Source organism: Melanostigma gelatinosum (assembly GCF_949748355.1).
Source record: "Melanostigma gelatinosum genome assembly, chromosome: 23".
Taxonomy (NCBI): Eukaryota; Metazoa; Chordata; class Actinopteri; order Perciformes; family Zoarcidae; genus Melanostigma; species Melanostigma gelatinosum.
Genome location: NC_136656.1, coordinates 16,204,379 through 16,216,070, shown reverse-complemented (window position 1 = coordinate 16,216,070; position 11,692 = coordinate 16,204,379). Strand labels below are relative to the sequence as shown.

Genomic DNA, 11,692 nt, shown 5'->3' with positions numbered 1-11,692 from the left:
GAAAAATAATTAAAAGTTAAACTTGAAAATAAAAGTATCCCCATGGTCGAAATTATGAGATAGAAAGTTGAAATTATGAGATATCATGTTGTCTGTGTGCCCACATTAAAACTATCACAACAGAACAGGAGAGGCAACAGCCCGAAAAGCGGTTTTCCAACGATTGAAAAAGATCGACAAATAATCCCAAAATGTCCACGAAGAGAAAAATTGATGCAGAGGGAAGAAAATGTAATGAAAGATGGGAACGTGAATACATGTTTGTGCTTCAAGGAGAAAAACGGGTCTGTCTTCTGTGTTATGAGGCATGTCGGTGATGAAGGAATATAATTCACGTCGGCATTTTGACACCAAACACGGAGCTAAATTTAGCCTCCAAGGAAAACATCAAATTGTCCAAGAATTAAAAGGCAGACTGCAATCACAGCAGAATATATTTACACACGCTACAGCCCAGTGCATGCTGAAGGTATGTGAGCAGTGTTCCGACCAGATACCGATTTTTGATACATTTTTCATTTATATAACTACATGTACAATATTTGTACACTTGAACAAACAACAATCAAATGCAGAGTTATTTAACAATATGTTAGGGAGAAGTTAGTTATACAGTCTTACAGTTACATCCGGCCCTTTGAGGGCGACCGTGATGCTGATGTGGCCCAGAGTGGAAATGAGTTTGACACCCCTGCTCTAAACCCAATCAGAAGTCAGCCATTTAGAATTTAGTTTGAATTTCTAGTGTCGTTTTTGACATTTCCAGGAGCTGTACTTTAACGAACTCCTCCTAGGGAATTAATCAGATCAATTTAGAATTTCGGCTGAATAATCTCAAGACCTTTGTGATTAAAAGTTAGGAAAGCTTTAGGTTTCATGAAACGACATGGATATGGTATGGCAGCCATTTTACATGGTTCGCCATCAGCCATCAAGCTGTTGTAACTCAAATGTACTTTGTCAAAACTGTCCCAAACTTGACATGCTTGATGACTGTCATGGCTTTAGGACTTCTGCATGCCAATATTAACTCATTGTCATAGCACCACCTACTGATAACCATGGCTGTAAGCAGGATTCTACAATTACAGCGGCCCAAACACTGAACTTATTAAAAGGGTTCGTGGGCACACCACCAGAAAAATACTTCTCTGATCTAAATATGTGCAAACTAAGATGTTTGAGAGCAGGAATTGAATAAAAAAGGTTTCCAAATCGCGCTTGTACGTGGAGTTTTCATTAATAGTAAATTGAAATGTTTTTGTTTCTTTTTGGAACAAGCCGTCATGTAAAGTAATTTCATGCAATGTGAAGTTTGTTTTCATAAAATCAAACTGCACCCAGCCTAATTTATATGATAGATTATTCTATATTGGCTCACCTTTTGGTTGAAACTTAATTCTTTACAAAAGTTTTTTTCCACATGGACATTTTTCCACTTTAATTTCTTTTCAAATTCTATTGTATATTTTCATATTTAGTTATGTCTTTGTAGTATTGTACTGCATTGATTGTTATGCACCAATCAAGTCAAATATCTTGTATGTGCAAATATACTTTGAGAAACTGTTTCTGATTCTGGTCTTGACATAGAATCCTATTGGCGTATGTTAATACAGGCAATCTTCATTAAAACTCACATTGTGTGAAACTGCTTTTTCTACTGTAAATTAGCTTGCATTTTTCTGCTTATATTTGGAGGTTCAGTTAAGCCGAAATCTTTGGGCCTCACTAACCAAATAGCAGAAAGCTGGCAAAATGTAGCCCCGGTTTGTGCCTCCCGCACATAGCTACTGTTGGCGTGCTCATAAGCACCGGCGGAAAAACATTGTCCATCACAAGATTTATTTATCTACAGTACTGTCGGGAAACGCAACACTGTGACCTTTTGATAATTTTGCAGACCATAAGATATTCAGAGCTGAAGAACAGATAAGCTAACCATGATAAACAGAAGGGCTACGGCTACTTTATGTATTGACACTCTCCCACGGATGCACACCGAAGAACCTCTCATAGTAGAGCTACACAGAGAAACTGTCAAAGGGACATAGACTTGCTTCTAGCAGAGACACAGAGTCTGACAGGAGCTGCTAGTTAGCTCGGATTACCAGCTCCTTTCCATGCTACACTGAGCGGTGGACAATCAGCCCCTCCGTATCCCCTAACCCTCCGTGTCACATACTATGTAGCCTGTCTTGAATGTTTTAAATATGCTGGGAGGGAGGGTTGTATGATTTGAGAGTGTAGTTGTTTAAGTGTGATGTGTCTGCCCAAACTGCGCTTAGTATTTCCCCATAATTATATATTCTTATCCATAGCGTATTCCAGCCATCATACGAGCTTTCAACGGCAACAATGTCAGCTTTGTTGTGCGCGGAGGACTAAAAGTGCTGGTGATGCTAGCTGACCCGAACGCAGGTACCGTATATTACTTTTTAAAATTGCTTACTATATGGTCTGCTTCTTAAAACTACATTTTTTGATATTTTTTTTTATTGCATGTTATTGATTTATTTCCGAGGGCTAGGTCTAATTGCTGATGACTCAACAGATACAGCAGCAGTAACTGGTGCGTTCATGAACCATAAACCCGTAGCTTTCTGTTTGGATGCTTAAACCTAATGCTCTTGGATTCCTGTGCCTTTTCCTTTCCTGGTTTCCAAACAAACCCAATCCTGTACAGATTAAATCTGTCTTCTCTGTTCTCTGCTGTGCTTTCTCATCAACCTGACCATCCTTCCATGAATGGTCCTGTTTTGTATGAGGAATATGTTTAGTTCAGTTGGATGTTTTCTTCTTACCACTTCTGTTCCTTTGCTGATAGTTATTGACTCAAGATGTTTTCTTTCTCACCATACTTTCCGAATTTGCCTATAGCAACATTTTAAAAATGTTAATATTTTTTCCTTGTGCAAATATTATGCATTTTTATTTATTTTCTTACTGTGTACTTCATTACCCTAGGCTACCATGGAGTTGTTGGAGGTCCAGGTTTTTGGGCTCTAGCTGTGATTTTCTCAATCAGCATCATCGCCTCCGGCTCCTTCATCCTTTACAAGTTCAAAAGGTTAGCCATATCAAGAGCTGTGGCATGTAAAAAAATGTAATCCTTGGACTAGATGGATTCCCCACTGAATTTTACAAAGACTTTTGTTAAACACTGTGACCACCATTCAACAGAAAGAGATAAAAGTTGAATTCACTGATTTCAATACTAAGGACCCAGTTCACTTCACAAATAATAGGCCCATTTCCTTATAAACACCAATATCAAAATCACGAGCAAAGTTCTAGCAACCAAAATTGAATCATCCTTCATTCACCCAGATCAAAAATGATTTACTTATGGCAGGTATTATTGAAGTAATAGATGTGTTCTTTTCAACTTGATAAATATATCCCATCAAAATAACTCAAACTATCATCCACTCACAAGATGCAGGGAAGGTATTTGAAAAAGTAAACATTTTGTTATAAAATAATGGTTTTGGAGTCATTTTGTCAATTAATCAAAATATTCTACAACACACCAAGGGCATCAATCATAATTGGCAATCTAATTTGATAAAACTTCACACCACTGAAGCACCAGACAAGAATGTTCACTCTCCTTCACTATTTTCACTCTTTATCGTTTTTTTGTCCTGCAAATCAGTGTGCTCAGTTCTCAAGAGTAAGAAGAGACAGTAGCTTCAAATTGATGATGTTGAAACTATAATATATTATTCCGAATGAATTAACTTTAAACGTTTTTAGCACAACCTAATAGTGACCGTCTGAAGTCAAAGTCCATTCTTTGTTTTGAAAACTGTTTCATTTGATTCATTTTCAAACATCAAGAGGAACCAAGCACAAAATGCCCTAAAATTCACTCCAGTGCATCAGGACGATAAATACATAGCTTCTAGTGACATATGTCGGTTTATTGCCGTTAAATCACAGCCAAATCTGTTTATTTTGGATTCATACAGCTGTAGTAAACCAGCCAACGCGTGGATAAAATCCACGGAACTCCCCCAGACTATGTTATGAACCCAGAAATGAAGGTGTTTAGTTTCCCGGGATATCAGGGATTTCCACAAGTACTAAGCATAAATATAGGTTATTTTTTCCATGGTTTATGGCGGACAGTTGAATGGCTTCCAGGGCGATAAGCCCCGCCCCCTCTCCGGCGCGTCCAGCGCGATTCACGTGAATGAACACAAATAGTCCCCGGCGAGATCGGCGGCGCAAATGACGCGATTCATTTGGTGTGAACACGGCATAACAAAGCTGTGCTCTTCCTCTGTGGAACATCTTTTGAATCAAAAAGCAGCACCTCATGGTGTCCAAAACACAAAAATAACACCAAAAGTTATATAAATTCATACATAAAGTGTGAAACATGAGCCTGTCTTACAAAAAAACAAACCCCACAGTCCTTTGCTTCGGACTGAATATGCCTTTCCCCCACTGTTTTTCAGGAAGCTCCCAGGTAGCCGCAATGTCTACGCTCAGATGCACAATGAGAAGGAGCAGGAGATGACCAGCCCCATCAATCACAGCGAGGACACCCAGCATATCATCCAGGGTGAGGAGTTCATCGACGATGACCTGGACTCGCAGACTCTAGGTAACACAGGATGTAGTTGAAACTTAACAGAGGTCAGTCACCAACCTCCTCGTGGGGATATTAATATCCCCAGGAAGAATTAACAATGTATTTAATTGTTTTTATGACAAAATAGTGAATATATATTATTATTATAATGAAGTTGGGTAACACTTTATTATAATTGACTTCGCTATGAAGCACTAGTTAAGTATGCGTAAACACTTAATTCACTATTAATATAGCATTGTTCCTGCACTAATACACTAATGTGTATTAATACCGTAGCGACCCTTGGTAAGGAAAGCTACTAGATGTTATCTTATTTGTGGTGTTTTATTAGTGGACAGAACGCAGGCTACTGTGGGCCGTAGCCTATGCCAAAACAGTCAATACCGTTAAACGCTCTCTAACAAGCTTAACCATCAACAGGCTAGCAGCACAAACAACAACATCCCCCCTCACTCTCTCTGCCAATCCCAGGTACGCTCATGTGTGCCACCCACCCCCATAGGTAGCTAGGGTGATTGACAGGTTTTACAGCTTTGCAGGGCATGAGGCCTTCACTGACCTCAGTAAATGCAACAACCAACCCATCGATAACACTTATAACACAACTCAGTCCGTTGCAATACTAATTATCAATACTAATGTAATTAATGTATAATTATGCATGTAATGAATAAACACATCTTTTAATGTGATTAATGTGCTAATCTATATGTTGTAGGAGCGTGGAAATAACGAGTAGGCAAGTATCCCTTTGGCTGCACCTTGTGGCCGTTTATTTCCATCCACAAAACACATCACACACTCACTTCCTGCTTTAACCCCCCTTGTCACCAGGGTTACGCCCCCTCTATTAAAGGGCCCCCGTGAATTCGGTCCTTTAGTCCCCTACATGTGTCCCCCCAGAATTCACCCAAACTAGAGATGAGTCCAAAAAACACGAGTCTTGGGGCCCGAATCAACCGACCAGCCCGACTCAGTGTCTCTGGAGCAGGAGGCAGGACCACTGCCAAGGGAAACCGCCCCCGCTGAGGGGGTTTGGCCAACCTTACCGGTTGGTCCAGATGTGCTGGTTTAAGGCAGTCAACCGACACATATTCCAGCCTGCCGCCCATGTCGACCTTGCAGGTTTTGTCTCCGGTCTCCAGAACCCGAAACGGCCCGATGTAGGGGGGTTGAAAGGGTCCACGGTGGCCGTCCTGGCGAACGAACACATACTCCGCTGACCTGAGGCTGGACGGGATGTACGACTTTGGGAGGCCGTGCTGCGACGTGGGCACCGGTTTCAACAGTCTGGCTTTTTCCAGGAGCGTTTCCCGCTGCTGGGTCGCAGACCAATGGTCTGTGACTTTGGGGATAAACTCCCCCGAGACCCGCAGCAGCTGTCCATGAATCAATTCGGCAGATGAAGCTTGCAGGTCGTCCTTGTGGGCTGTCCTAAGCCCCACATGTCCCAAGCCCCAACATGACCCACAGAAGCCTGTCCACCCAACTGCTGTTTGAGGCTGGCCCGGAGAGCAGCTTTCATAGAACGGTGGAACCGCTCGCATAAACCATTAGCCTGTGGGTGGTAGGCAGTAGTGCGATGGAGATTCACCCCTAGGCTTCCTGTAACTGCATTCCAGAGCTCTGACGTAAACCATGAGAAACCAAATTTCTGTCAAGTGTAAACATGGCTGGATAAAAAAAGATTAGAAGAGCTGACCAATGAACGAGGACGTTTTTCACATCTATTCTGAAGTTGTAGAAATGGAAAAATTAAATGTTTGAAAGATAATATTTTAGTTGAATTATTTTATTATATTTTTATAAAGATTTTATTTGTGGTATTTTGCAATAAATATTGATATGTTCTTGATCACTTTGTGTTGTCTATTTGCCTTTTCTGTTGAGAAGATAACTGAGACTTCTGTAAGTTTTGAAGCACGGCTGGCCTTTTAATGTCTTTTCTAAATGCTTTATAAGGCCTATGCCTTACAAAGCATTTAATAATCCTCACTTTAGATCAGATCACACAAAACGACTTAACTAATGACAAGTAACTATCTGAATTAATCATGACTTGCCGTATTAATACACATTAATAAAACATCTATTAACACACCTAACCATTAATGCATATATAGCTCATATCTATAAATGCATTGATATCGCATTATCAATGCCCCAGGGGTTCGATGAGTCACTCTCAGGGGTTCGATGAGTCACTCTCAGGGGTTCGATGAGTCACTCTCAGGGGTTCAGCAGACACACACTGCGGTCAAGTGAGCCGCCGCTTTAAAAATGAATGACAGTCTATTCCTTAAGGTGCGTTCACACCGAGCGCCCCGTTCGGTGTGAACGCAGCATAACGGTACGGTGGCTTGGATAGCCCTACGGTGGCTTGGGTAGCCCAAAAAGTACGGAGAAAGCTAAAACTTATGCTGCGTACGCACCTTAAGGAACAGACGGTCATTCATTTTTAAAGCGGCGGCTCACTTGATCGCAGTGTGTGTTATTATTAAGCAGACATTTTTAACACAAATATGTCAGCGAGTGGTGAACAGCTGTTTGTGTGGTGTCTCTTCGGTCTCGTCCTGTTTCCTTCACCTACATTTCCCTGGGTCCTAAGTCCCTCCATGTACAGATTATTATCACCCTCTATGTACCAACGTACATTTATAACAAATACCACACATATTATGGTAATCAGCGTTGCATATGTGTCTGACCAAAATACAAAAACAAAAAACAAAAGAAAATGATTAAAATTATTTTTTGAGTTTTTTTTAAATGTTTTCGTTTGGAATATGTATAATAAGCATAATTTAGTTATCACTACTGAGAATGTAACAAATAAAATAACACCGGCTGAATATCTATTCAGAATCATTATAACTGTTATAACTGCTGCTGTGTAAAGGGAAAACTGCTGCTAACAAGAACCTGATGTGTTTAAAGTGTTTGCAAACCAAATGTTATTCACCTTTTGTTCATATAGCAGTACTTTCAAAATAAAAGTGCACATTAAACTACTTTTGAATTCCATTATTGAATTTTGCGCATAACAATGTGATTAATCGCAATTCAAAATTGTAATCGTAGCCCAGCACTAATAAAAACATGAATAGATGTGCTTTATTAATAATGAATTTAATGTTTACTCATACTTGACTAATGCTTCATAGAGTGCAGTTATTATAAAGTGTTACTGTAGCTTGTTGTATGTATGTCATACTGCTGGAAGTAACACAAAATCCTCTTTGTAGAAAATCAAAGGGTTATGGGTAAAGCAAGCGCTTTCCTAGAAACATAGGGGTGAAATCTGATTGGATAACGGCTCTACTTAAAACAAGCTGCACTAGAAGCGGCACTGCAGGCTAGAAGCAGAGCAACTGAGGACTATATGAGAAAATAAGCTGATGGGGAAAAAAATTAGAATACATGTGTATTCATGAAAACTTTAATTATAAAATAGGGTTAACTTTGAGATTCTGTTGAGGCCAGCAGAGAAGGCTTTGCTGGCCCTGACGACCCACCACTGTGATAAAGTAATGAAGGGATTATTCCATACTTGAAGCATGCTATGCGTTCTTGACAGCATGCTTCATTTGTGCGCATGAGCAAATTAATGACAAACCATTTACTGTGTCACACGTCACATCTTAAGTCACAGTAGAGGAAAATTGAAAATGAGCACGGCAGTAACCATAGTTTTATTTTAATTCATAATTCAGCTCCTGCTGACTGTGTCAACCTAGTCCATGAATTGATAGTTGGTGGCAGCAATTTGCCAAGAAAAAAAGCAAATAATACCGATGCGTGAATGTGGTGGCAACATTTTACTGTTGCTGTAAAAATGTCCCTCTACTTTTTATTTGTCAGCATTGCTCATATGTAAAACTTTAATGTATATCTCACCAGTTGTTGATGTTCTCTGTTACCGTGTTTTAATTACCGTGCCTCTGCTCTGTTTCTTCTTCCCTCTTGTTGCCAGGCAGCCATTCCGGTGTGGTCCTGAACATCAACTCCAGAGAACTACACAGTTACTTGACCAGCTGATGGCTGTCATGGCAATGCTAACGAGCGAGATTTGTCCAGCTGACTAACGAGCATAGGACTCCACTCGGCCTTCCTCTTTCTCTCTTCACTACTTCTCCTTTTTACCTCCACACCATGGCCTCCTGAACATTATAGCTTCACCTCAAGCTATAATGTGATTTTTATTTCGTTTTTTGTCTTTGAGGTGGGGGCTTGTTTGTTGGGAGGTAGGGATGTCTTGATGGTGTCACATTAAGGACACTTGCTTATCTGTGTTATGAAAAGAAAAACATCTGTGTGTACGTTGTCTCTCACTTGCAGGCACTCAAAAGCAGTGGCTAACTACACTGGTTTCCACAGTCAGAGAGGGTTGAACCATCCATTACCAAAAGGCCATTGCCACTGAAATTAGGTAGTGGCCAAAGATGGGTGCACTACAATGATTTTCAAGCATTAGTGTGCGTAAAATAGTGAATATTAAAGAAAAATATCTTTAATCATATCCCTTATTTTATTCACTCTTTGCTTCTGACAAATAGGCAATAATGGTCTCCCAACTATGATAGTCAATTTGCATATGACAGTGTTGGCATGCAAACACAAGACTGCCGTGTTGCACTTTTTTAAAATTCAAACTCACAGGTTCTCTGGAATTATACTGTATGTGTTCACAAAGCATTGTTTTTTTCAAAATCCCACTGCATTCATGTTATGTTGTTGTCACTCACAAAGGTTTTTGTTTGGACTTCATCAACAAAAAGCTTTGAAGGAGTTCATAGTCTGTCCCATGGTGCCTAAAACAGCAGAAATGTATCTGCACAGTGATATTTCCAGTTGTCAACATTATTTATTTCCAATTGGATTATGGCCCTTCCTCCTCCCCAAACATTCTGAGTCAGAGTTCAAAACGGACTTATTCCCCCGGAGTCATACGCCATTATGAAGGGAAAGTGTAGTTAATGTATTTTACTGTATCTGCCTATATTAGGCACAGCCCACAGTGGAATAATGTCTCTGTTAAGGTTTGGTTTGTTGTATGTATGTATGTATGTTTAAATATGAACAATCTCTACTTTGTACATGTTCCCTTTGACATGAGTGTGTGAGTGTTTTACAATACTACCAAAATACACAGCTTTGTTTTGGAGCAAATATATTCGCTCAGTTGCTTTTCCATTGTAGCCATGTATCTATTTCGATAATTAGTGTAAAGTCATGTGCAAGATAATTTTCTGGTCTTCATTGTTAACTGGAAATAATTTCCTTGTCTTATACTCACACTGAGTTTAAACACATTAAAAGGAAACTTCGGGATATGAACATGGACTACTCTCTTCTTTATCTCTCTGTTCTCCGCATCAATTGTGGGGAAGAAAAGCCGAGACTTTATGAATGTGGAAAGACGTCGCTCTCAAAATTAACTTCAAGCCATATGTAAACCAACTAAATTATGGACAAGTAGACTATTAACTCCCCTAATTATACCCCTCCCTCACTATTTTTTTGTTTTAGATTTATTTTTCTCACGATAATAACATGAATATAATGAGAAAGCAAGTATGCGATATTTTTAGTCGGTACTACTTATTGTAAAAGAAACGAGGAACTGGCAATGGCCGCATAAAAGTTGGCCCAAAACGCAGCCCATTCTCGAAAAACTGATCGATAAGGAATTAAAAACAGCTCAGCCAATTTCTTTTCCCCCAACTATATATTCATAATGGATAATGCCAAGATCTTTAGAATTGAGAGTTCAGAGTTGGAACATCAAAGGTGCCAATGACCCAATCAAAAAGATGAAAAATACTGAACTACCTTAAAAAAGAGAGCAGATATTGCTTTATTACAGGAGACCCATTTAAGTAATTTAGAGTATAATAAAAAAAAGACTGGGTAGATCAGGTGTATTCTGCATCTTCTTGCATTTTCACTTTTTATGCTCTTAAAAGACCAAAAGTTGATTTTGTGAAAGTAAACATAGTTTCAAAGATTTTCTTCAAAAATGGCTCAGGACAGTGGATTTCATGATGTCATTAGAATCTGATGCTGACACACAATTACTGGTTTACGGTACATTCTCAGCCTTTTTTGCTCTTAAAAGAAGTCTCTATAGCCCTATGCCGCCTAGCCCTATTTTTTAGGCCTCTGCTCGAAAACTGCATTCCCATACTCAAGAGTCCCCAGCTCTAACTACAAGGTCTATTTTAATAATTTTGATGCCAGAATACAGGTAACACTTGTGAGATGAATTCAATTATGTAATTATTGTGTAGATGTTACTGGTTAATAACTGATACACTTATGGCACAGCTCAAACTGAAAAGGTTTCATGTTCGCCTGAAAAAAAGCACCTGCATTGAACTTTTTTCTTTTGAAATAATGCCTAATGAACCCTTAAATCACTCCACAGTCATAGCACAACAGGTTTGTGGTCTGTCCAAGCTAATTTTACTTAGCAGGCCAGCATAAAATGAGGTTTGAGTACAGAATTTCAAACAAAATTCTGATTTTCGGAACCAGATTTTGCCCTGCTCTATTCTAATTTTATATACTATATAACTACATATTCACGTTCTTTATCACTAAGTGTTCAATACATCGTAATAAAGCAGTTTGCAATAATTTTCAGTCATGTTCAGTTATTTCCAGATGTCAGATGTCTCATCCTTGAAAAAAATCTGCTGCGACTCAGTGTCTATGTGGGATTTTTAAGGCCTGTGATTGGTGGATTTAGTCGTATGACACATTGTTAGGTCCGGAATAGTCCATTGAAACCGTCAGGGGTGTTATTTGGAACGTTGAGGGCAATTAGTCAGTAAAAATCTTGATAAAGTGGGCTTGACACCCATGCGAAAAATAAGTTGGTGCAGTTGAAAGATCCGCCCTGTTCCCACATGGAACGTCTCAGTGCATTCATTCCAATGCACACGAAGCAGGAAATGGCGCAGAGAGCGGTACCAACTTTCAATGGATTAACTGTTTTTTTCCGGACAAAAATCACCAAAAGGTATGGAGATTTTCAAATTTATTTCTGCAGAGCAGTGTGAGCTTTCTTGGGCTTTGTGCTGT

At 39.4% G+C, this 11,692-nt stretch overlaps 1 protein-coding gene across 1 annotated transcript in view; it reads left to right on the top strand.

Annotated features, from left to right (window-relative positions):
• The window catches only part of sorcs2 (sortilin-related VPS10 domain containing receptor 2), a gene marked incomplete at its 5' end in the record, with an annotated part of 233,961 nt that extends 225,041 nt beyond the window's left edge, over nt 1-8,920 (top strand). The window contains 5 exons of the mRNA XM_079295420.1: nt 2,322-2,421; nt 2,525-2,572; nt 2,968-3,070; nt 4,467-4,615; nt 8,580-8,920. Coding sequence (XP_079151546.1) covers nt 2,322-2,421; nt 2,525-2,572; nt 2,968-3,070; nt 4,467-4,615; nt 8,580-8,644 — 465 coding nt within the window. The 3' untranslated portion in view covers nt 8,645-8,920. The remainder of the gene's footprint in view (nt 1-2,321; nt 2,422-2,524; nt 2,573-2,967; nt 3,071-4,466; nt 4,616-8,579) is intronic.
• Between the last annotated feature and the right edge of the window lie 2,772 nt (nt 8,921-11,692).